Genomic DNA, 23,824 nt, shown 5'->3' with positions numbered 1-23,824 from the left:
ACTGGATATTATTGTTATTAAAGCTTCATACTGAATATTAATGTCATTAGAGCTTCATACTGGATATTAATGTCATTAGAGCTTCATACTGGATATTAATGTCATTAGAGCTTCATACTGGATATTAATGTTATTAGAACTTCATTCTGGATATTAATGTTATTAGAGCTTCATACTGGATATTAATGTTATTAGAGCTTCATATTGGATATTAATGTTATTAAAGCTTCATACTGAATATTAATGTCATTAGAGCTTCATACTGGATATTAATGTTATTAGAACTTCATTCTGGATATTAATGTTATTAGAGCTTCATACTGTATATTAATGTTATTAGAACTTCATACTGGATATTAATGTTATTAGAACTTCATACTGGATATTAATGTTATTAGAGCTTCATACTGGATATTATTGTTATTAAAGCTTCATACTGAATATTAATGTCATTAGAGCTTCATACTGGATATTAATGTTATTAGAACTTCATTCTGGATATTAATGTTATTAGAGCTTCATACTGTATATTAATGTCATTAGAACTTCATACTGGATATTAATGTTATTAGAGCTTCATACTGGATATTAATGTTATTAGAGCTTCATATTGGATATTAATGTTATTAGAACTTCATACTGAATATTAATGTTATTAGAACTTCATACTGTATATTAATGTCATTAGAGCTTCATACTGGATATTAATGTTATTAGAACTTCATTCTGGATATTAATGTTATTAGAGCTTCATACTGGATATTAATGTTATTAGAGCTTCATATTGGATATTAATGTTATTAGAACTTCATACTGGATATTAATGTTATTAGAACTTCATACTGAATATTAATGTTATTAGAACTTCATACTGTATATTAATGTCATTAGAGCTTCATACTGGATATTAATGTTATTAGAACTTCATTCTGGATATTAATGTTATTAGAGCTTCATACTGGATATTAATGTTATTAGAGCTTCATATTGGATATTAATGTTATTAGAACTTCATACTGGATATTAATGTTATTAGAACTTAATTCTGGATATTAATGTTATTAGAGCTTCATACTGGATATTAATGTTATTAGATCTTCATACTGGATATTAATGTTATTAGAACTTCATACTGAATATTAATGTTATTAGAGCTTCATACTGAATATTAATGTTATTAGAGCTTCATACTGGATATTAATGATATTAGAGCTTCATACTGGATATTAATGTTATTAGAGCTTCATACTGAATATTAATGTTATTAGAGCTTCATACTGGATATTAATGATATTAGAGCTTCATACTGGATATTAATGTTATTAGAGCTTCATACTGGATATTAATGATATTAGAGCTTCATACTGGATATTAATGTTATTAGAGCTTCATACTGGATAAGATAATAGGAAGTAAGGTGGTCTTCTGCTCTCCTGCTGTATCTGACAGAGAGAGTGAAACACTTCCCGCTTCCATGGTTGTCATGGCTGTACAAGATCAGGGGCGGAGGATGATACACACGTCACCATGGCAACAGAGCAGAGAGCGCGCAAGAGAGCGAGAGAGGCTCCAGTCGTTGTGTAACACTGACCTAGTTAACATGCAGCTGATCTGCCTCAGGCTCTCTGAAACATTAATGAGGCCTGAGCACACACACACACACACACACACACACATATATATACACTATATACACCCACTACATACACATACACACTCACACACCGGGTGAGGTAGTGTGTTCAGTTCTGCTGTGTGTGTGTGTTCCAGTTTAGTCGGCTCAGTGAATGCCATACTAGCACATCAACAAGCTGTCAAAAGTTTGGGGACACTTTAGGGCCCAGTGGCGCAGCAGTCTAAGCGCTGGCCTGATCATCGGGAGGTTATCACCAGCAGATGTCTGCGGTCAAGAGTCCGGGAGATTGCTTGCAGTCTCTGGGTGAGCAGAAGGACCATCCCCCCCTCCCATCGCTCAGCACAGTCTTCTGTTAGCTGACCGAACAGCATTAGCAGTTAGCAGTTAGCATTCTATACTCTCCTTGCCTCAGAAAGACACAGTGCAGCTTCATGGAAGAAGCTCATGCAGTGATATAGGAGGTCTTGCGTTTTGGGCCTGGTGGTCTTCTGTGGGTCAGATGGGTGGTGTTATTGGCAGCTTCTGGTGGGCCTTCAGCTTCATCACTGCAGCGTTTTCATCCTCTGCTGAGAGGGAGTGTGTGTTGCTGAAGAGCTCATGGGAGGGGGCGTTAGCTGGGGGCGTTTTGGAGGAAGTGTGTGCTCTGTGTGTGTGTGTGTGTGTGTGTGTGTGTGTGTGTGTGTGTTCCGCTTTAGTCGGCTCAGTGAATTCTATGCTAGCACATAAACAAGCTGCCAAAAGTTTGGGGACACTTTAGGGCCTAGTGGTGCAACAGTCTAAGTGCTGACCCAGGCTTCCATCACCAGCAGGTTCACAATCTGAGAGTCCAGGGGATGATCCCTCTCGCCATTAGTGTTCCATGTTCTACTTACACTGCTGGTGTCAAAAGTTTTAGAACATCCCGATGTTGTTCAGTAGTCCACTGGCGGTGCTGCTCGGCCCAGGCTAGCCTGCTTTTCTTATTTTGCCATCTTAGCAAGATGTTGTCGTTTTATCCATGGGTTCCACATTGGCTTTGCATATGAAGGCCCGCCAGGGTCACTGATGGGACCAGGAGGGGCTTAACATGGACCCCATCTGGGTTGTACACTGCACATGGGGGCTGGATGGGACCCATGTGAGACTGGCATGGGCTGTAATGATGGGGCCTATTCGGAAAGCCCAAGTGGTTCCCAGGAACCCACACACGGAACCCACCTGGAACCCATCTGGAACCCACCTAGTCCACGTTCCACCCATCAGCACGAGCATCTCAGGTCATTGACTGGACTCGAAGAGCATCTGGGGAAACTGGAACCATGGGGCTGTTCTAACACTGTGGACTGGTAGCGTGCTTTGGAAAGACACAGTGAAGACTTCTTCACGGAGAAGCTCATGCTGAGATAAAGGGGCCGGTCTGGTGGTGTGAGTGTGAGATGGGCAGTGTTGTGGACAGTTGTGGCTCATGTTCAGTTTCTGGTGAGCCTTAGTTTAAGTTTAAACACTGCAGCTTTTTCATCCTCTGCTGAAAGGGGAGTGTGTGCTGTGTGTGCTGTTGAATATCTCATTGTGGAGGGCAGTGGTGGGAGGGGGGCATTAGCTGGGGGCTTTTTTGGAGAAAGCCGGGAGATCTCTGATCGGCGGGACAGCAGCTTCTTGAGCTTCAGTCCTCTGGGGTCTGGGTCCTCATTGTTAACTTTCAGGCTTTCATTACTAAACATGTGCAGCAATGAAGGATGTACAGAGAATGGACAAAAGTATTTGGACACCGGCTCATTGTTTATTTTTTCTGGAATTAAGGGTATAAAAAAACAGATGATCCTGCTTTTGTTGAAGTAACTGTCTCTACTGTCCAGGGAAGAAGGCTTTCTACTAGATTTTGGAGTTTGGCATTGCTGTGAGGATTTGACAAGAGCGTTAAGAGTTGAGGTCAGGATGTTGGATGGATATTCACCACCCTAACTCATCCAAACCCAAAAGTACTGGATGGAGCTCCACCACCATCATTCCAGAGAACACAGTTCCTCCACTGCTCCACAGCTCAATGCTGGGGGGCTTTATACCCCTCTACTAGCCCACGCCTGGCAATAAGTTAATGTTTACTGTATCTCCTCCAGAGAGTCCTATTCTATTGGCAGTACTTCTCTACAGGGAATAGACAGACTGTGTGTGTGTGTGTGTGTGTGTGCATTTGCACATCTGTGTCATCAGCAATGGGTGCAGCTGAAAGTAGCTGAATGCATTCATTAAAAGGGGTGTCCACAAACATTTGAACATAGTGTATTCCAGCTGCGTTTGGCAAGAGCGAGAGATAGAGAGTCAATAAGACAGAGTGGGAAAGAAAGAAAGAGAGAGAGAGAGAGAGAGAGAGAGAGAGAAGTGAATGGTCTGGTTATTAATGAACGTGGTGATTGGCCAGCATGATAGTGAGGAACAAATTGATCATTATCTGACCTTAATAGTTCAGACTGTGTGTGTGTGTGTGTGTGTGTGTGTGCCCCACCCCCTCTCTTTATAAGGCTACAGTAGTAAAGGGAGTGCTGGTGTCTCCCCCCTTTTGTGTCACAGTCGACATTCCCTGTCTGGCAATAGAGCTGTGATCTACACCCCCCCCCCAAGCACCACCTCTCTCTCTCTCTTTCTCTCTGACAGGTCGTATGTCACACCTCACTCTCATTCCCCAGCATGCTCTGTGCTCCTGAGCCGTCGCCATGGCAACCTGGCTATCGGTTCTGCGCTCATCCACATATACACGCGCCCACACACACACACACACACACATTGGTGCAAATGCACTCACTAATCCCCTGTAGAGAGCGAGCATGGAGGTGTTTCCTCTTTCCGTGAATGGGAATGGAGGGGAGTTACAATACTCATGTATAGTCGCTCTCTCTCTCTCTCTCTCTCGTTCTGTCTCTTTGCAGTAGGTCAGTAATGTATAATTCATGTTGTGTGTGTGTGTGTGTGTGTAATTCCCCATACACATCTCAGTGCATTTAGTGCATGAAAAGCTGTGTGTCCTTTTCTTCACAGCTGGATCCTTCAGAGTGGCGATACTACACTATATATATATATATACACAGCATTGAGCTGTGGAGCAGTGGAAGAACTGTGTTCTCTGGAATGATGGATGGTGGAGCTTCATCCAGTACTTTTGGATGGGATTAGTTGGGGAGTTGGGGATGATGAGGTGGGGTGGTGATCATCTATCCAACATCCTGACCTCACAAATGCTGGTGTGTCTCTGAATGCAATCAAATCCTCACAGCAGTGCTCCAAAATCCAAAATGTGTTAGAAAGGACTGGACAGTAGTGGATGAGCAGGTGTCCCAATACTTTTGTCCATATAGTGTATTTTTTATATAGACCTGTATTTTGCACCATCCATCCAAGATGCCCAGTCCCCACAACATGATGCTGCCACCACCATGTTTCACCTCTGGGACGGTAGTTGTTGAGGGATGGCCAGTTTTAGGCCCAAAAGCTCAAATTCAAAGTCTCAGCTGACCACACAGAACATCTGGCAGGCTCCTCCAGATGTGCTCTGATGTGGTTTGTCTTTAGGAGTGGCTTCTTTCGGGCCATCCTCCCGTACAGACCAGTAGTGTCAGAGCTCTTGTTATAGTGGACTCTGCAGCTCCTTCAGGGTGTGTGTGTGTGTGTATGTGTGTGTGTGTGTGTTGGGGAGGGGGTTATCATGCATATTTTATAAGGTAGCTTATCAAATCAAAGAGAACGAAGCACTTCAGAAAAATTAGTCCTGCATCATTTCATGGAAAGCCCTCCCTCTCCTCAGACAGCTCCATCCTCCATCCTTTATCCTCCATCCTTTATCCTCCATCCTTCATCCACAGCTCTCCCTCTCTCTCCCTCTCTCTCTGTCTCTCTCTCTCTCTCTCTCTCTCTCTCTCTCTCTCTCTCTCTCCCTCTCTCTCCCTCTCTCTCTGTCTCTCTCTCTCTCCCTCTCTCTCCCTCTCTCTCTGTCTCTCTCTCTCTCCCTCTCTCTCTCTCTCTCTCCCTCTCTCCCTCTCTCTCTATCTTCTGTTCCTGTTTCTCTTCTCTGGTGTTGGCTGGATTCCTATCAGTGTCTGAGTACTTAGAGCCAGTCCCTTGGGCCTGCTCAGCCCAGCTCGATCATTAATCACACACACACATATACACACACACACAACCACACACACACACACACACACACACACTCACATAAATGCACACACACATACATACATATGAGTGTGTGCATGCACACATACCTACACACATGTACGTGCACATGATACGCAGCCGCCATATGGACAAAAGTATTGGGACACCTGCTCATTCATTGTTTCTGATGAAATTAAGGGTGTTAAACAAACCCAGAAGTTGATCCTGCATTTGTTGGAGTAACTGATTGCATTCAGTGACAAGAGCGTACCCAACTCCCCAACTAAGCTCCACCATCACTCCAGAGAACACAGCTCTTCCACTGCTCCACAGCTCCTCAATGCTGGGGGGCTTTATACCCCTCTAGCCCACGCCTGGCATTAGGCAGCATGGAGCCAATAGGGTCATGATGTTGTTCTGCTACAGAGAGTCCTATTCTATTGGCAGTACTTCTCTACAGGGACTAGATCAGCTGTGTGTCAGCAATGGGTGCAACTTCAAGTAGCTGAATGCACTCATTAGAATGGGTGTCCACAAATAATTGGACGTACAGAGTAGTGTAGATGCATACAAATTGTATACACCACATAAATGCTTTTCCACTGCATCGGGCCCATGCTAATTATGCAAACACCAGGTAAACACCTGGTAAACAGTGTGTAAATACCAGTAAACAGTGTCTTCTGGGAAGAAAGCATAGGAAGCCGTCTTGGCGGTCCCTGAGAACTGAGCCGTAAAAAACACGCTACACCCCATGAAGTATAACCTTCACCCAACCTTTACAGCCCCAGGCATGTGCGATGTTCACTCAGTGTGTTTGTGTGTGTGTGTTAATGCATCTGTCACGCTGCTTCCTCTCAGGAAGGTGATCTGTGTGAGTCTGTGTTTATTAAATTAGACATTAATACACACTCATTACTCCATCAGTGACTGATTAGCCCGGCTGCACTTGACCTTTCAGTGTGTTGGTGGTGTCAGCAGCAGGAGGCTCAGTGGTTGAGCTGCTGAAACACAGCTGGAGGGTGGAATGCACTCCAACCTTCTCAGGGGGATGTGTGTGTTTGTGTGTCAACTCCTCGACACACTGTCTCATGCAACCAATGCACCAAAATACTGAGCAGTATCATCACCAGGCAATCCACCAACGTGCTCAGAGGAAAGCACCAGGTGCCCAGCTCTGAGGCATGGGCTAGTGGACACCCGTGCGAGGCCAATTGTGCTCTCTCTGGCTCTGGCTGCTGATGGCAGGCGGCATGTCATAGTGGCAGCTTCTTAGTTCGCTGGGCCAATTGGACTTACCTCTTCTATATATCTAAACACAGCTCATATATAACAGGTGCTTCCTCCACATTCAGAGCTCCTGAGAAATCTTCGTCCATTCCTCGTAAGAAGTGGCTCCACTTCACTGATACTGGGTTTGTTGCTGCTGCAGCCGCCTTCTTCAAATCCCACCAGAGATTTTCTATGGGGTTCAAGTCAGGCGACTGTGACGGCCTTCTTCTAAAACCAAGCCTTGGTGAACTTTGAGGTCTACTTGGGATCATTGTCCTGTTGAAAGGGCCGATGATGCTCAAGCTTCAGCTCCCTCACAGAAGGCACTGCGTTTTCTCCTAGGATTTCCTGATGCTTGATCGACTCCTTCCTGCCTCTCCTCCACACGCTGCAGGTTTCCAGTGCCAGAGGCAGCAAAGCAGCCCCAGAGCATTACTGAGGCCCCGCCATGCTTCACTGTATACAGCCGCTATACCTGTTAATGTAGTCACCATCACTGTCCTTATAAGAGGGTCTGCTGTACCTCTGTGCCACAGCTTTCACATGGCTGCTCCCTTCTGCGCCTCTGCACAGACTTGGAACATGTGGAGCAGAAACAAGAACAGTAAAATGCACTTTGTGTGTGTGTGTGTGTGTGTGTCTGCAGTGTGGTTGGGGAAGCAGCAGCATCAAATTTAACCCACATGAAAAACTGGACGTAAAGGTGGTTGAATAAAAAATTAGTGGTCTAGACGGTTGTGTGTGTCCATGTGTGTTTTTGTGGTGTACAGCAGGGCTGTTAGCTGTCTGGAATAGAACCACCCCCCTCCCACGCGCACACACACACACACACACACACACACACACACACACATACACACACACACACACAGTTTACTGCTCTGTTTTACTGTCACGCTTTCATTAGTGATTAATAACAGACCCCCCCCCCAAAAAAAAAATACCACCATCTGTCTGTATATCTGTCTAACTGTCTATCTATCTGTCCGTCTATCTGTCTGTCTATATATCTGTCTGTCTATCTATCTGTGCGTCTGTCTGTCTATCTATCCATCTGACTGTCTGTCTGTCTTTCTGTCTGTCTATCTGTCTGTCTATTTATCTGTATGTCTATCTTTCTGTAATGCTTGAACAGCTGCTGGTGGTGGTGGTGTGAGGCGAAGGTTATCTTAATTTCTGGCAGTTACCTGGCAGTAAAAAATGTATTAAAAATCTTATAAAACTGCAGTAGCCATATTTAACCAATAGAGGGCAGTGCAGTGTAGAAGGAGTGTAGCTCTTAATATTGTAATACTTTCCCAGTGATGTAATCATTGCGGAAATGTATCAAACTGTGCTCCTGATTCCGTCAAAATGTGATAAAACACACAAACATTATTGATAAAATTGGTAAAGACCCGATATTACGAGATTAGGCAAATTAATAATTACATTATTAGGTTTTGTTTTATATATATATATCAATTAAAAGCATAAATTTGTTACATTTTTCAGGGTTTTGTTGCATTAGTGTCTCGATTCTGCAGTAATGAGCTTCTGGCCTCGTTTCTTTCTATTTGCACAAGAAATGACTAACAGCACTGGAGGGCGCTGCTGAGTAAGTCGTTATTGAGCGAAGGTGAAAGGAGCTTAATGTTAAACTGTTTCCTCTGTGTCTCCTGCAGTTCGGGGACGTGTGTGTGTAAGACAGGAGTGTATGGACCCAAGTGTGACGACTGCCACCCGGGATTCTTCCACTTCAGCAGTACGGGGTGCCAGCCGTGCCAGTGCAACCAGCACTCCACCTACTGCCACCCCCAGTCAGGTGAGAAACAGCTGATCCATCAGAGGTGGATCAAAAGGGACCTTAAACACCTGAAATCTTCACTAATCAAACTTTCATTCCTCCATCTTCATCATCTCCATCATCTCCATCATCTTCATCAAGTTCTGCCTGGTTTTGGTGGTCTGTTACCAGGTCCACATGACGTCCCTCTGGTTTTCCACCTATCTAGAAACCACTTAGCAACAGCATAGCAACTACCCAGGATACCATATCAGTCACCTAGTAACACCATTGCAACCACCTAGTAAAACCATAGCCACAACCTCAAATATCATTGCAACCACTGAGAAAACCATAGGAACCACTTAGCAAAACCATTTTAAACACCTGGAATCTCATATTAACCATTTGTACAAGACCACAGCATCCATCTGGCAACCACTTAGCAACACCATAGCAACCACCTAGAAACACCATAGTGACCACCATAATAACCATTAACAGCACTGTAGCAAACACCCAGGATACTATAGTGAAAACCTAGTTTCACCATAGTGACCATGTAGCAACAGCCTAGCAACCGCCTGGAAGTGAGGACCATTTAAACCATGTAACTATTTTCTTTAGTTGAGAGAGTAATTGTGAGAGTAATTGTGAGAGTACTTGTGCAGTACATAATCAGTGTGTGTTGGGTCAGACTGACCTTTTATTAAGATGCTTTATTAGAAAGAAAGTATTTGAGTGTGTGATCTCCCTGGGATTGTGAATGAGAACACACATACACACACACACACACACACACACACAGTTAACAACAGTGGTGCTTGACTGAGCTGAGTCATCATCAGGTTTGTAAAGCCATTATGAGCAATATTATTGCGCTGTGGTGTGCGTGTGTGTCTGTGTGTGTGTGTGTCTGTGTGTGTGTGTGTGTGTGTGTGTGTCTCCAGCTGTCTCTGTGGCGAGTGTGTGATACAGATGTAGTTAAGTTTTGCTCAGATCCGCACACATCCGAAGTGCAGTCAGTTTTACTGCCTTTTTACCCTCACTCATAAACTCTACACACACAGGCACACACACTCTACTAAGCATGCACACACACACACACACACACACAGTCATTCTGTAGTCATTCTGAGTTTCTGAGAAGCCTGAGCCTTTATTTTTAGTGGTGTTTAAAAAAGAGTCTGTTTTGTATTGGTGACTTTTTTTCACACAGTGTTTGTTCATATTAGTGGCTTTTATTTGGACATTTTGTTTATTTAATTGTATTTGTGGCTTTTATTTTGACGTTTTTTTTTGTTTGTATAAGTGCCTTTTATTTCGCCTTGATCTGTTTGTTAGTTTGTATTAATTGCTTTTATTTTGGCATTCTGTTTGTTTATTTGTATTAGGGCCTTTTATTTTGCCGCTGCCTGATCGTTTGTATAAGTGCCTTTTATTTCGCCTTGATCTGTTTGTTAGTTTGTATTAATTGCTTTTATTTTGGCGTTCTGTCTGTTTAATTGTATTAGGGCCTTTTATTTTGCCGCTGCCTGATCGTTTGTATAAGTGCCTTTTATTTCGCCTTGATCTGTTTGTTAGTTTGTATTAATTGCTTTTATTTTGGCATTCTGTTTGTTTATTTGTATTAGGGCCTTTTATTTTGCCGCTGCCTGATCGTTTATAATAGTGGCTTTTATTAGTGGCAACTCTAAAACGTCCCACTTACCAAGTTTGCGATTTCTAAGATGCTTCCACCCTTCATCCCGGTCCCCTATTATCATGCCGGTGACGTTGGTTTGTGACGAGCCGAGCCGAGCTGAGCTCATTCCGAGCCAGGGTGGTCATAATGTTCTGATGTGTCTGTGACAGTGGGCAAAGGGTGGTAGCATCAATGTAAACCACTGACTTCAGAGTGAGGGGGGCGACTGTGCGGGGGTGTCCTGGTGGTTGCTATGGTATCCTACATGGTTGCAAGGGTGTCCAGACGTTCATTTCTATTGGAAACAATGGACAGCGGACATCAAATCAAAAAGCTTCCGCTCCTGCTAAAAGCTGCTGGACACTCTCCAGCATGTCGGTCAGCAGAGCTTTAATTCCCCTGTGTGGAGCTGCAGGCTGCGCTGGCGCTCATATTTACATAATGCTTTACATAACTCACTCAGCAGCTATACTATATATATATATATATATATATATATATATATATATATATCCTACAGCCTGCTGAACGTCCCTCCATCCTCCACTCCATCACTCCACTTACTACACCGTCATTTCAGAACATTATGACCACCCCTTCAGCTCCACTGACCATGTAGGAGCACTGTGTAGTTCTGTAGTTCCAGGCTGTATCCAGCTGCAGACTCTGTTATCACCCTTTTGTTTGTTCCTCAGTGGTCAGGACCCCACAGGATTGACCACCACAGAGAATGGTGGGTGATTCCCAGCACTGACATGGTGGTGGTGTTATTCCACTAAGCAGAAACATCCTGAAGGACTAACACCACCTGTTCAGCAGCAGATCAGAGAGTGTCTGTCTCTGACTTCCTTCATCTACAAGGTGGACCAACTAGGGTGGGAGTGTCCACTCCAGCAGCACCGCTGCAGCTGATTCACTCGTACCACCAGCGCAACACACACTACTGCCACACTCGCCACCACCATATCAGTGCTGAGAATGACCCTCCACCCAAATACTACAGTCTGCTCTGTGGTGGTCAGTCCTGTGGGGTCCTGCAACCTCTGAAGTGGCCGGTCAGTTAAATACCATTGTTTGAATAAAGTTCAAATTAAAAGTATGTCTCTTTCTCTCTCTCTCTCTCTCTCTCTCTCTCTCACTCAGGTGTGTGTCTGGACTGTCAGGACAACACGCAGGGTCAGAACTGTGAGGAGTGTGTGCCGCGATTCTACAGAGCGTCGGGCAGCAGTGTGAAGGACGGCTGTGTGCCCTGCCCCTGCGCTGTCCACAGCTCCTCCGGTACCTGCCACCTGGGTGAGCCTCCACTAAGAGAGAGCCCTTTTACACATTAGGGCATAGGCGGGGCTTAGCGATGAGCAGGATGAGTAGAAAGGAGCCAATCAAATGCTTTTCAGCCTCGTATGTCGCCACGGCGACCAGTGTGAGCGCGGTCAACATTCGCATGGTCGCCACCCACCGCTACGTAACAGAGGGAAAAGGCATTTCATCATCAAATGAGGCGGAGTTACGGGCGCAGCAGGACTGAATTTCGACCACTAGGGGGCGCACTAGCTAGGTCTGGAACAGCATATGGGTCATATATGAGGTTTACTCTTTTAGAAGAGTCTCTAAAAGTACTGAATCACTCTCCTACCCCACAGGAGTAAACACACAGAGTGAGTGTGTACTGTTCCAGGATAGATCTGTTACCGGGTCGGATCAGATTCGCCTTTTTCGCTGACATCAGTCCCATACTGATACCCATCAGTATTGATACGCATCTCTAGTTACACTGCGATCAAAGCCAGGACAACTTAGACTCCTGCAGGATCTGATTACAGAGAATTTTTTGAGTTGACTCCGCTCAACAGTCTATGGCTCCTCCCCCTCAATGTGTTTACCATTAATTCCCATCTGCCGGTTAGAGCGCCCCCTATCACACGGAATAGTGGAGCATTCCTATTCTCAGACTCATTGACCATGGAGGGTTGTTGGATTTGTCATTGATGGGATTTAAACCTATGACCTCCTGTCTCCTGTTAACCAGCAGGCAGTAAAGGCCGATGTACGCTTCTGCGTCGCTCTGCAGGTACACCACCAAGACACCAGGCTGGCGATGGGGGTCTTAATGCCAGTGTCTGATGGTGGCTGAATCTGGTACGCCGTGGGGTACGGCTAGGGGTATACGTCCATACGTAGGCTACGGGCGTAGATTCTGCCTTTAGACAGTCACTCCACCCTAGAGCTGTAGGGTGTGATTTTGCAGCTCTAGACCGGCCCTACGGTCTAACTGCTACTCATCGTCAGATGTGAGAAGATTATTTCATCGTTTCACACGTTCAAATCCCAGCAAGGGCTCAGAGCTCCAGTCTCAAAAGCCTCCCGGTCAGGGGGTTTTGTGTGATAGGGGGCGCTTTATCCTGCAGATGGAACAAGTCGAGGGGGCGGAGCCACAGAGTAAACATTGTACATAGTATTTGATGCATTTTAGCTGTATTTAAGGCTCAACTGAATATGGATTGTTAAGCAAACTGCGATGAAGGAGAATTTTAGACTAAATGAAGTTGAGTTAACTAATTTCGGGCATTTTCAGTTGGCTGGACGTTATTTTTTTTACAGTGCAGGGGCGTGATGAACATATGTGCTACAGGACTGGACTGGAGTGCATTGGACTGAGTAAATGCAGTTCTGGCCGTTACGTAAGACCCCTCCTTCAGCCAATGAATATGCATGGGATGCTTTAGTTCAGCTCAGCACCTGGACCATCAGTGACCCCAGGCTTCAGTCTGGATGAGCACCTCAAATGTGGAGGACAGGCCAGCACCAATCATGGGCCCTTGTGCATGGTGTGCTGCCGTCCCATTGGTTCCAGCTGGTTGGCAACAACCCTGGCGGCAGGCAGGGCACGGGCTGTCAGTTTTCATCTATACACAGTTAGAGGAGAGGGAGAGAGAGCGATACAGAGAAACAGAGGGATGCAGATCAGACTGCAGACACACAGCTAATGATGTTAGGCTAACCCACCAATTAGCTTGATGCTAAATCATTTCACACTCTCCTCAAACCACGTGAAGCCGTCTGACACTCTGACTCACTGTCTGACACTCTTTTGTCGTCAGGCCTAAACTGTGTGTGTCCTTCAGTCCACGATTACAGATACAGGCACAAGGGGGGGCTTCTGTATTCGGAAGGTGGTGCTAATGTTAGAAGACTGTGTGATGATTTAGGCTTGAGGTTAGCACCATGCTAATTGGTGTACATAAGCATCCATTACTTAGCTGTGTTAGCGTCAGAGCTCCAGGGCTTCAAACTTAAGAAGGTCCAGGGTTGCTGCATCGTCATCTTCTGGTGCTTAGCTGAGATTTAGCTCGAAATCTACACGTGTCACTATATCGACAAAAGTATTGGGACACTCGTTCAATCACTGTTTCTTCTGAAATCAGGGGTATTAAAAAAAACAATTTTTGTTGGAGCAACTGTCTCTACTGTGCAGGGAAGAAGGCGTTCTACTAGGTTTTGCAGGAGCATTGCTGTGAGGATTTGATTATAGTCAGCAAATGGTGCCAGCAGACTCCTTGAAAGCCTGGGGTCCAGGCTCTGCTGGGACTCCAGAGAACCACAGTGAGAGCCATTGTCCACTCATGGAGAAAACTTGGAACAGCGGTGAGCCTTTGCCAGGAGTGGCTGACCTCCCAGAATTTCACCAAGGAAACATCGAGGACTCGTCCCATGGCTCCACCTCTGATCACCTTTAGCGTGTTATAGTGATGATGGTGATGATGATCATGATGATGATGATGATAATGATGAACATGACAAACAGGACAAGGATGATGAAGGTGAAGGGGTGGAGCAGACATACTGCAGAGAGAAAGGCTGGCGTAGACACTGAGACACGCTGCCATAGACACTCAGGCATCCGTCTGTCAGTGCGGTGGTTGCTATGGCAACGGAGACCATTGAGAAAACTGAAGAGGAGCGGTGCAGTATCGTGATGGGAGGACTGCAGATAGGCTTGCGGAGAATGTGTTTGTGTTTGTGTGTGTGTGTGTGTGTGTGTGTTTGTGTTTGTAAAAAATGCCTTGACTTTGTTGTAGATGATCATCTAAACTAGAGGAGCCACAAAAGTTCAAAACCAAAAGGATCAAAAAGAAATAATTTGGGTGAGGACGTTATTACAGATAGGGATTTACATACATGTAACATATGGGACACATTATTATTCATCATTATTACACAGATACATATATATATATACATTACGCATTCAGGACCCATTATTTTTACAGATTGATATTTACATGTATATAAAAAGCATACGGGACACAGTATTATTATTAAAGATAGATATTTACACTATATAAAACACAGATGGGACACATTACTATTACAGATTGATGTTTACATGTATACAAAACAAAATACGGGACACATTATTATTACAGGTAGGTACTCTCACATATATAATACATAGGGGACATTTACGGCATATAGTAGTATTGACAATGCTTCACTACAGAGACCAGACAAGCTGTGTGTGCATTTTCACATCTGTGTCAGCAATGGGTGTAACTTAAAGTAACAAAATGCATTCATTAGACAGGGTGTCCACAAACTTTTGGATGTATGACCCCAGGTCTTGGCATCGTCTGTCTGTGTGCGTGTTGTTTAGCTGAAGTCTTGGCAGTCGCTCAGCCTCCCAGCTCACCCTGTCCTCCACCTTCATAAATATTTCAGTCCTGACCACTGCTGAGATGGGTGTGTGTGTGTGTGTGAACTGCAGTAAGTGTTTGTCTCACTAGTGTGAGGGCTGACCACACATAGTTTTTTACATGGGGTAAAGGATGAACTGTGGGTCAGATGTAGACCATGAAGGTCGTGTGAGGAGGTCCTGAGGAGCGCTCAGTCAGCCTCCAGCAGTCTGGCCCTCTCCCAGTCTGCTGTGAGGACAGGGGGCTGGAAAACTAGCATCACTGCGCCATCAAGTGGCGGAGAGGTGAAATTCCTCCTGGGTCAGCTGTGCAGGACAGGTGCATTATGGACCCTGGGAGGCAGAATAGGAGAAGCAGCTGGAGTGTGAGTGTTGTCCTGTGCTGGTGTGTTAGAGACTCTCTGCTCATTTCCACACCTCTCGTTACAGACGCCAGCGGAAGCCCCGCGTGTGACGAGTGTAAGGCCGGGTTCCAGGGGCTGGCGTGTGACGTGTGTATGGATGGTTTATATAAATCAGGAGACGTGTGTGTGCCCTGTGACTGCAACGGTAATGCCGACCCCCGCTCTGTGCCCCAGATGTGCCACCAGGAGAGCGGGCAGTGTCTCCGCTGTGCCAATCACACAGCGGGCATGCACTGTGAGCTCTGTGCCCCGGGGTACACGGGGGACGCCCGAGCCCACAACTGCACATTAAGAGGTGAGTGTGTGTGTGTGTGTGTGTGATGCTATTAGAGCTTCATACTGGATATTAATGTTATGAGAGCTTCATACTGGATATTAATGTTATTAGAGCTTCATACTGGATATTAATGTTATTAGAGCTTCATACTGGATATTAATGTTATTAGAGCTTCATACTGGATATTAATGATATTAGAGCTTCATAATGAAGCTTTACACGGCTGAAGGAGCTTTAAGGTTTTACTGCCTTCACTCTCTGTAAACATCTGAACCAGCTCAGTGATGTTGTTGTGTTGTGGAGTTGAAGTGTTTGGTGCGCTATGAGAGGAAGGGTCATTATCTGGATAGTCGTATTAGGTTTTATTGGTGTGTAATGATCATCAGTGTGTTTGCCAAACTGATAAAACCCTCAGATAAAGATCTCACTGCTTCCTTTAACATGCCTGGAAAAGTGCAGCACAGCAGGAAACACAGCTAGTTTAGGTCGAGATGCCAGTTCTAAGAGCTTCATTAGGACGTCATAGGTAGACATGTGCAACGTGCATCATCTCACATACTCACAGTAAAGCGTTTAGTCTATATTCATTACATAGTATTGTGTAATATAGCTTTTATAAGAGTATTAACTCAATAATTATTAATGTGAGACTTCATCTTAGCTGAAGTAAACACTCATCAGATCCTCTAACAGCTCTAATACTGACCATCTCCCCTCCTCAACCAGCTGCTGTAGACCTGCTGCTGCTGACACCCGTCTGGAACTGGAAACTAACTGGATTAGGCTGAGATTAAGGGTCCAGAGTGAGGGTTAGGGTTAGGTTTTTGGTTGAGGTTAGGATTAGGATCAGGGTTAGGGTTAGGTTTTGGGTTGAGGTTAGGATTAGGATCAGGGTTAGGGTTTGGCTTTGGGTTGAGGTTAGGATTAGGATCAGGGTTTGGTTTTGGGTTGAGGTTAGGATTAGGATCAGGGTTAGGGTTTGGTTTTGGGTTGAGGTTAGGATTAGGATCAGGGTTAGGGTTAAGGTTAGGAAAGCATCAACAGAAGATCTTCAGGATCTTTACCTCAGTGGATTCAGACACTTCACTGCTGCTACTGCACTGATCTGCTGTTGATGTGCTACTAAACCTAAACCTGTTAAGAGTTTATTAATCATCTATAAAAATACCTACTCCAAATAACGTGTTACCATTCATTCTTAGAAATAAAGATAGACCCTAGTTCAGATGAAAAAGCTCTGGCTTGATTTCCCCTATATTTCATTTAGATGAAACTGTTTGTTGATTTGGATTTAATCTGAAGAGCATTTTGTAAAATATAATAATAGGTTATATACGGTCATATGCCAAAGTTCACCCTGCAGCCTTCTTTAAAGGAAATTAAAAGTCTTAAAAGTAAAAAAAAAACAGATATAACAAGCCATAAACCCCTTTTTATATATATATAAAGGGGACCCAGGGGTGCACAAACCTGTTTGCCTGAATAAGAGGCGGGGCGGTTACATGAAAAGATCCATTGGCTGGACCTGACCTTTGGGGTCTGTTTAGTCAGTGTTGTCAGAACTTGTCCAAGTGTTTCATGGGAATTCCGTTGTTCTCTGTGTAGGAACACCATGAGTACGAGCAGAGATCCCTTAAGACGGGTTTCCTCGTTTCTTTTGTTTGTCTTTTTTGCTTAAATGTAAAGTGAAACTAATCCAGAGTGTCTCTCCACATCACCTCAGGGCCTTCAATTGTGTTTCTGTGAATGGCAGGATAAAGCTTTCAGCCGTTAACAGTGTAGAGCTGCAGTGTCCGGTGTATGAGAGCAGTCCCCTGAATTTCAGGAACAGCAGTCACTGAGGAATGGTGTTAAGAGGTCATTCCTTCCCCTCAAACAAGGTGGTCCAGATGTTAGAGCAGCACAGATGTTGCTGATGATCCGAAGGATGTGGTTTCCTTGAAGTGTTCTTTGTAATTATGGATTCATGTTTATTTGTAAAGGCATTTCAACCCCCTCTCTCTCTCTCTCTCAGCTGTGAGGCTACTGCCAACCCTGGCTCCCAAGTCATCGACTACCACAGCTCCCCACACTACCACCACCACCACCGTTTCCTCGTCTCCGGCTACTTCTCCTTTCCTGCTCCTCACCTTCTCCGCTCCCTCCAGCACCCCGACCTTGCAGTCTGGCCCGCTCGACCCCGCGGCCAACAACAGCACGGCCTCAGCCCTCACCGTGGTGTCCTGGACGCAGTTCAACATCATCGTCTTGGCCGTCATCATTGCCGTGGTGGTGCTGCTCATGGCCCTGGTGGGTGGAGTCTACACGTACCGCGAGTATCGCAACCGTAAGCTCAACGCACCCTTCTGGACCATCGAGCTGAAGGAGGACAACATCAGCTTCAGCAGCTACCACGACAGCATCCCACACGCCGACCCCAATGGCCTGCTGGAGGAAGAGCCCTGCGTGGTGGCCGCCAATGGCCAGCTGGCCCTAGCTACTGCCGCTAACATGTACAAAGCGTGAAGGAAGGTGGGAGACGCCTCCCAGAGATTCCCAATCCGAGGAAAAGACACTGCATTTCCAACTAAGGAGCCCTTGCCGGGAGCCAACGCTACCATCCCAGTCCAGCGGATCGCCTGCTTCTAAGGTTTTATCGCTCCCTCTTTGATCTTAGTGTTCTCTCCTGCTGTGTGAGACAGAGATTCCCAGTCTGAGGAAAATTCATTCATGAAGGCCACCTTGTCCCGGGAGCCAGAGCGAACATCTCAGCCTAGTGGATCGCCCGCTTGCAAGTGTCTATCGCTCCCCCATCGTTGTCCGTGTCCTCTCCTATATGTTGCCGGATGGTGGGAGGCGTCTCCTGGAGATTTCCAGTCTGTGGAAAAAATACTTTTTCAAGGAAGGTACCCTAAAACCAGGAGCCAGCAACATGCTAATCCAGCAAAGGTTTTATTGCTCCCTCTTGTTTAGAAACATCTCATGGAAACTGCATTTAAGACTTACAGTACATTAACCCTTAGAACACCAGACCGAGTCCAGAGGTAACGACTCAGTCTGTAAAGCTCCCTCATCAATAACCAACAGCTTCAGTTAGAAGGAAGAAGGAGTGAAGCTGAAGCGGAGCCAGACGAGTGGATCACCTGCTTTTGAAGTTCTATCACTCTCACTTTGACATCTGCATCCTGTCCTAGAACATAAAGTGGTGTGAGGAACCCCCTGGAGATACCAACCAAGGTGCCCCTCCTTCTGAGGAAAGTTGAGGTTGAGTAAGGATGGCCAGTGCCAACATCTCAGTCCAGTGGATCACCCGTTCCCATCGTTCCCTTTTCCATGCCGGTGTCTTCTCCTAGAACGTGAAGATGATGAAGGTGTGAAGTATCTTCTGCATCTATTGACATTTTAAATAAAGCCACCCTTGCACCGGGAACCCGTGATAAGGTCTAAGGAAGGTGCAAAGGTAGCCAGTGCTACTATCTCAGTTCTCGGTCTTGGTGTCCTCTCTCTAATACTGTGAGGTTGGTCCCCAGGGGTTCCCCTGTCCAGTTAAATGAAGAATAGCGAATAGTAATAGAATAGCCTTCTGCTACGAGCCAGTGCTAACATTTTAACCTGGTGTACCCCAAATTAAGTTTGTTAAGGCCTACCTCCAGCACCTCTGTACTGGTACCTTTACTGGGATTGGAAGGCTGTCAACATGCCAACATGCCAGGCGAATGAAATGTGATTGGATTGAATTGGATATTCACAATGCCTCACAATTCTAGCAACTGTACAAAAAAAATATCACCAGCCATACAGGAGACATGCACCAATCAGCCATAACATTAGCACCACTGACAGCTGACATGCAAACCACTGATTGATGGAGGTGTAAAGGCGTATATAAGAATCTAAGACACTCCAATGTCCTAGGCGACTGGGTCAGAACATCTCCAAAACATTAGGCTGGCGCTCAGTGGTCATCACCTACCAAAAGCGCAGGGCAGCGGGTGAACCCGGGCATCAGGGTCATGGGTGCCCACTTAAAGAATCTGCTGCTAACGTCTGGTGGAGTCCGTCTGGTGGAGTCCGTGCCTCAAATGATCAGATCTGCCGTGTTGGCCTGAGGGGGACCTACTCAATATTGGACACTGGTGTTAATGTTATGGCTGATTGGCGTACTGCCCTATCTAAATCTCAGCTGTAGGCCCTTGCTTTCCTGAGGGACTGAAATCAGCTCTGCTATGCAGTTGTTTTCTACAGTGTATGGGGAAACCAGGTGAAACCTTAGAAGCTCTGTTGCTTGAATTGGGCGTATTTGGCAACTTCAGACCCAGAGGGAACCGGTAGAAAAGAAAGGGCTGTTACGAGCTGAACCAACAGCCTGAGAGATTTAGAATATGAAGCTCTTGAGTGTTTACTGGTAACACCCAGGTATTTACTGGCAGTTAGAAGCCCTGGCAATAGCATCTGAGGGTCTCTGGGTTAGGAAGGGGCTGAGAAACCTGTGGCCTGGTGTGGACCGGCACCTCCCTTGGGGCTGATCTGACCGAGCGGACTTTGCTGGACCCGAGCTCAGAGGTTTTTTTAATTATGAACTCATTTTTGGCACCGTGGGGATAAGGAATGCTGATCTCTGACAACTGGAACACAAATCGACAACAGTCTTAACTGGCTTATCAGTGGCGCTCACTCCCTTTTTAGCCTTACTCTGTATGAGTGTGTGTGTGTGTGTGTGTGTGCAAGCGTGTGTGTATAGAGCTGGATTCTATACAAGAATGTACAAAGACATTCGGAGCACGAATGGATGATGCATCGTTTCACTCAAAGCCGGTAAACAGTTTCGTCAGTGTTTTTAACCGAAAGCCATGTAAAGTTGGACAGATGCCGGGGGAACGTATCCAGGTTCTTATTTATTCATTTTTGGACTTTCTTTCCTTCCGAACTGATCAAAGGACTTTGTATTTAGTCTGTATCGCCAAGATAAAGCTTGGAGAAGAGTTTCGGAAATGTACAGGACCTACATTCCTTTCCAAAGGCTCCTTTTCGACACGAGAGAGAGAGGGGGGGGCCGTGTGATCCTGACCATTGCAGGCAGCGTTGCTTTGGTAAAACCTCGTGTTTATTGATCTGAGTTCTGTGCTCGTCCATGTGGTCTTCTTCTCTTGTCCTTCTCTCTGTTCTCCTGCTGTCCTGTTCATTTTTTGCGTTGTAGCGAAGGTGGCCGCGGGGGACGCGACCTCAGCAGCGAAGACAGTGAACGAAGATGACCCAGAACCTCCAGAGAATCTCCATTCACTCAGCGTCACTCACTAGCTTCGTCTAACGGGTCTCAGGCCAGAGGTCATATGCGTGTTCCCACACACACACACACAGTCTCACATACACTCCTTTACAAAGCCGCCAACTGCTGAGGAGCCGGCTCTTCAGTGCACAGTGAGGTAGATGGTCTGTGGTGTGTCCTTCTCTGCATCTCCTGGGTGACATGACCTCAGGTAGGCTCAGCTAGAGCTAGGGCTCCGAGAGGCTCTACGGATTTAACGCACCTGGGTTTTGAGGCGGTGTTGGCTGGTGTGGTGGAGCTGAGGACCCTGAGGTGCAGTTCTCCACTTACAGTAGTGGAATATGAATTGGCCTGAGCAGAGGCACACTACATGCCAAATGTCTGGATGCAGTAGGTGAAGGGACTCTTCACTGATCCAGAAGGAGTCTAGGAGCCTTGCCTAATGATGCCCTGGGATTTAACCCTACAACCTTCTGACTGAGGTTCACGTCAGGTCAGTGGCTGTTTTTAGGAGATCATGGACAGCGGTGTCCCTTGTATCACCTGGGTTTGCTCCTTAAGAGAGAGTGCAGTGAGTGAGTGAGTGAGTGGTAATGATCTGAGCTCTTGCTGTTTGTGTATGAGTGCATTTTCACATAAAAGTTGATGAATGCATTCATTAGAAGGGGTGTCCACAAACATTCAGACACACTGCATACTCTTGGCCTGTGGTGTAAGCGTAGGTCGTGGTTTGCGCCCACAGCAGTTCCCGTGAAGCCCTGGTCCGGCCTGACAGCAACTCACGCCTGGTTATTATTGCCCCCTGAAATCTGAAGTCCGTTGTGTAAGAGGCGTCAGTACATCGCTGGATATCAGGGAGATTTGCGAGAAGTGCAATGGAGGAAATACTACAAAAAAAAAGGCCAGTTTCCTGAACGCCCTGAATCATCCCGTGGCTGCCCTGCCTCCCCAGCGGGAGCGAAAGCTACCCCAGAGACCTGGAGGAGCCACTTCCAATAATGACCGTGTGATTCATCAGACCGTCTCAAATGGAAGAACTGAGTCTATATAAGAGATGTTTGGTATAGCCACCCCCCAAAAAAACACACACACTCCCCTCCCCCTCACCCGCATCCTTACACCCTTTCAGTAAGTGTAAATACAGTGACTGTACATAGTAATATGAATATGACCTTGCACATACGGATATACTGTACCCTGGAGTGCAGTATTGTACATTAGAGTGTTTTTTTATTATTATTTCATTTATTTATTTATTTATTTATTTACTTACTTACTTACTCGTTCACGCGTCAATCTGACGGCACCCGTACTTTGGCCGGCTCGTCACTCACTCACACGTCTGACCACTGAGACCCAGAGGGGACTCCAAAAAGGTAAAAAGAAGAGGAAGAGGAAAAGCTCGGCACTGCAGAAATCTAGCGTTTCCACATTGCTGGCTGATCTGAGGCCATTCATAAGCAGCAGATGTGTGACCCAAGTCCAGAATTTCAACATCCTGTTATATAGTTTGTGCACTTACTCATAAGTAAGCTTTCCCCTGCAGGTACCTTGACCTTACATCCATGCTTCAGTGCTGGGTGACCGTGCTGCCCTTTTCTCATCACCGTTAAAAATAATGTATCCAAATTCAAAATTCAACACATTCAATAAAGTGTATTCAATAAAGTTGGGTTTATCAGTACCTATCAGTGTCCTAAGCTCTCTCACCCACCCACTCTCTCTCTCTCTCTCTCTCTTCCTCTGGATACCCTCTGCACTGTGCTTTAACAGTACATTCACACTTACCCTGTCCTCCCACCCAGCCAGCATGCTCACTTTGGTGGAAGGGGGTAGGTTGCAGGTGGGTGTGGGCTTTGAGTGGCTCAGTGGGTTTGTACAGGCATTTTTAACTGGTCCCAAATGGGTCTCGTCATTACAGCCCACTTTAGTCGCACCTGGCTCCCTTCTAGGCCCTATGTGCAGGGTAGAACCCAGGTGGGGCCCGTGTTTAACCTGGTCCCATCACTAACCCTGGTGGGCATCCATATGTTTTGCTTATGTTTGGCTTCCCACTTTAGTCTCACATAGGTCCCACCTAAGCCCATGTATTCTGTGTACAACCCAGATGGGGCCCATGATTAACCACTCCTGGGTCCTATCAGTGGTCAGTCTGATCCGTAGGTGCCTGTAAAAGCTCCCTCACAGAAAGCACACTGCCTGATGCCGGAGCCACTGTTTTACCATCACCATCGTTTCATACGAAACTCAGAGGACACATATGGCTTCACTGGTGGCTCTGGATGGTCAATAAAATGGGCTATATTTGTGTGTAGCCATGGTGACCGATAAGGCACCAAACTCTGAATGAGTCCATCTCACACACACTGAGATATGCAGGAATGTTACAAATATGTGGAATTTCCAATTAATTGAGGATGTGGAGAGACTTTTATCCTGCATGGTTTACAGAAACCCTGTTAGAGACTAAACACAGCCCAGGCTGATAATCAGCACAGACATGTTCAAAGGCCGCCGTCCACGGCTTGTCCTGAACAGGGCCCCGGCATACCTGACAGCCCCCATATCCCAACCAGGACATGTCTGGTGTCTGGAGTTAGCTTATTTAGTTCTACACAGGAGCTGTAAGGCTAACCAAATAGCATGGTGCTAACGGCATGCCCCAATCTGTGTGGAGGTGTTCAGTAATCTCGTGTTCCTAAATTACAGTGTGTCATACAGTGTCA

At 45.9% G+C, this 23,824-nt stretch overlaps 1 protein-coding gene across 1 annotated transcript in view; it reads left to right on the top strand.

Moving 5' to 3' along the window:
• The window catches only part of LOC140557764 (multiple epidermal growth factor-like domains protein 9), a 35,421-nt gene extending 12,639 nt beyond the window's left edge, over positions 1-22,782 (top strand). Inside the window, exons 3-6 of the mRNA XM_072682533.1 lie at positions 8,698-8,837; positions 11,626-11,775; positions 15,602-15,871; positions 17,868-22,782. Of these exons, the coding sequence (XP_072538634.1) occupies positions 8,698-8,837; positions 11,626-11,775; positions 15,602-15,871; positions 17,868-18,358 (1,051 nt within the window). The 3' untranslated portion in view covers positions 18,359-22,782. The remainder of the gene's footprint in view (positions 1-8,697; positions 8,838-11,625; positions 11,776-15,601; positions 15,872-17,867) is intronic.
• The last annotated feature ends 1,042 nt before the right edge of the window (positions 22,783-23,824 follow it).

Source organism: Salminus brasiliensis, chromosome 6 (assembly GCF_030463535.1).
Source record: "Salminus brasiliensis chromosome 6, fSalBra1.hap2, whole genome shotgun sequence".
NCBI classification, from domain to species: Eukaryota; Metazoa; Chordata; class Actinopteri; order Characiformes; family Bryconidae; genus Salminus; species Salminus brasiliensis.
Note: the sequence above shows the minus strand (reverse complement) of the source record. Positions and strands in the feature narration are given on the sequence as shown.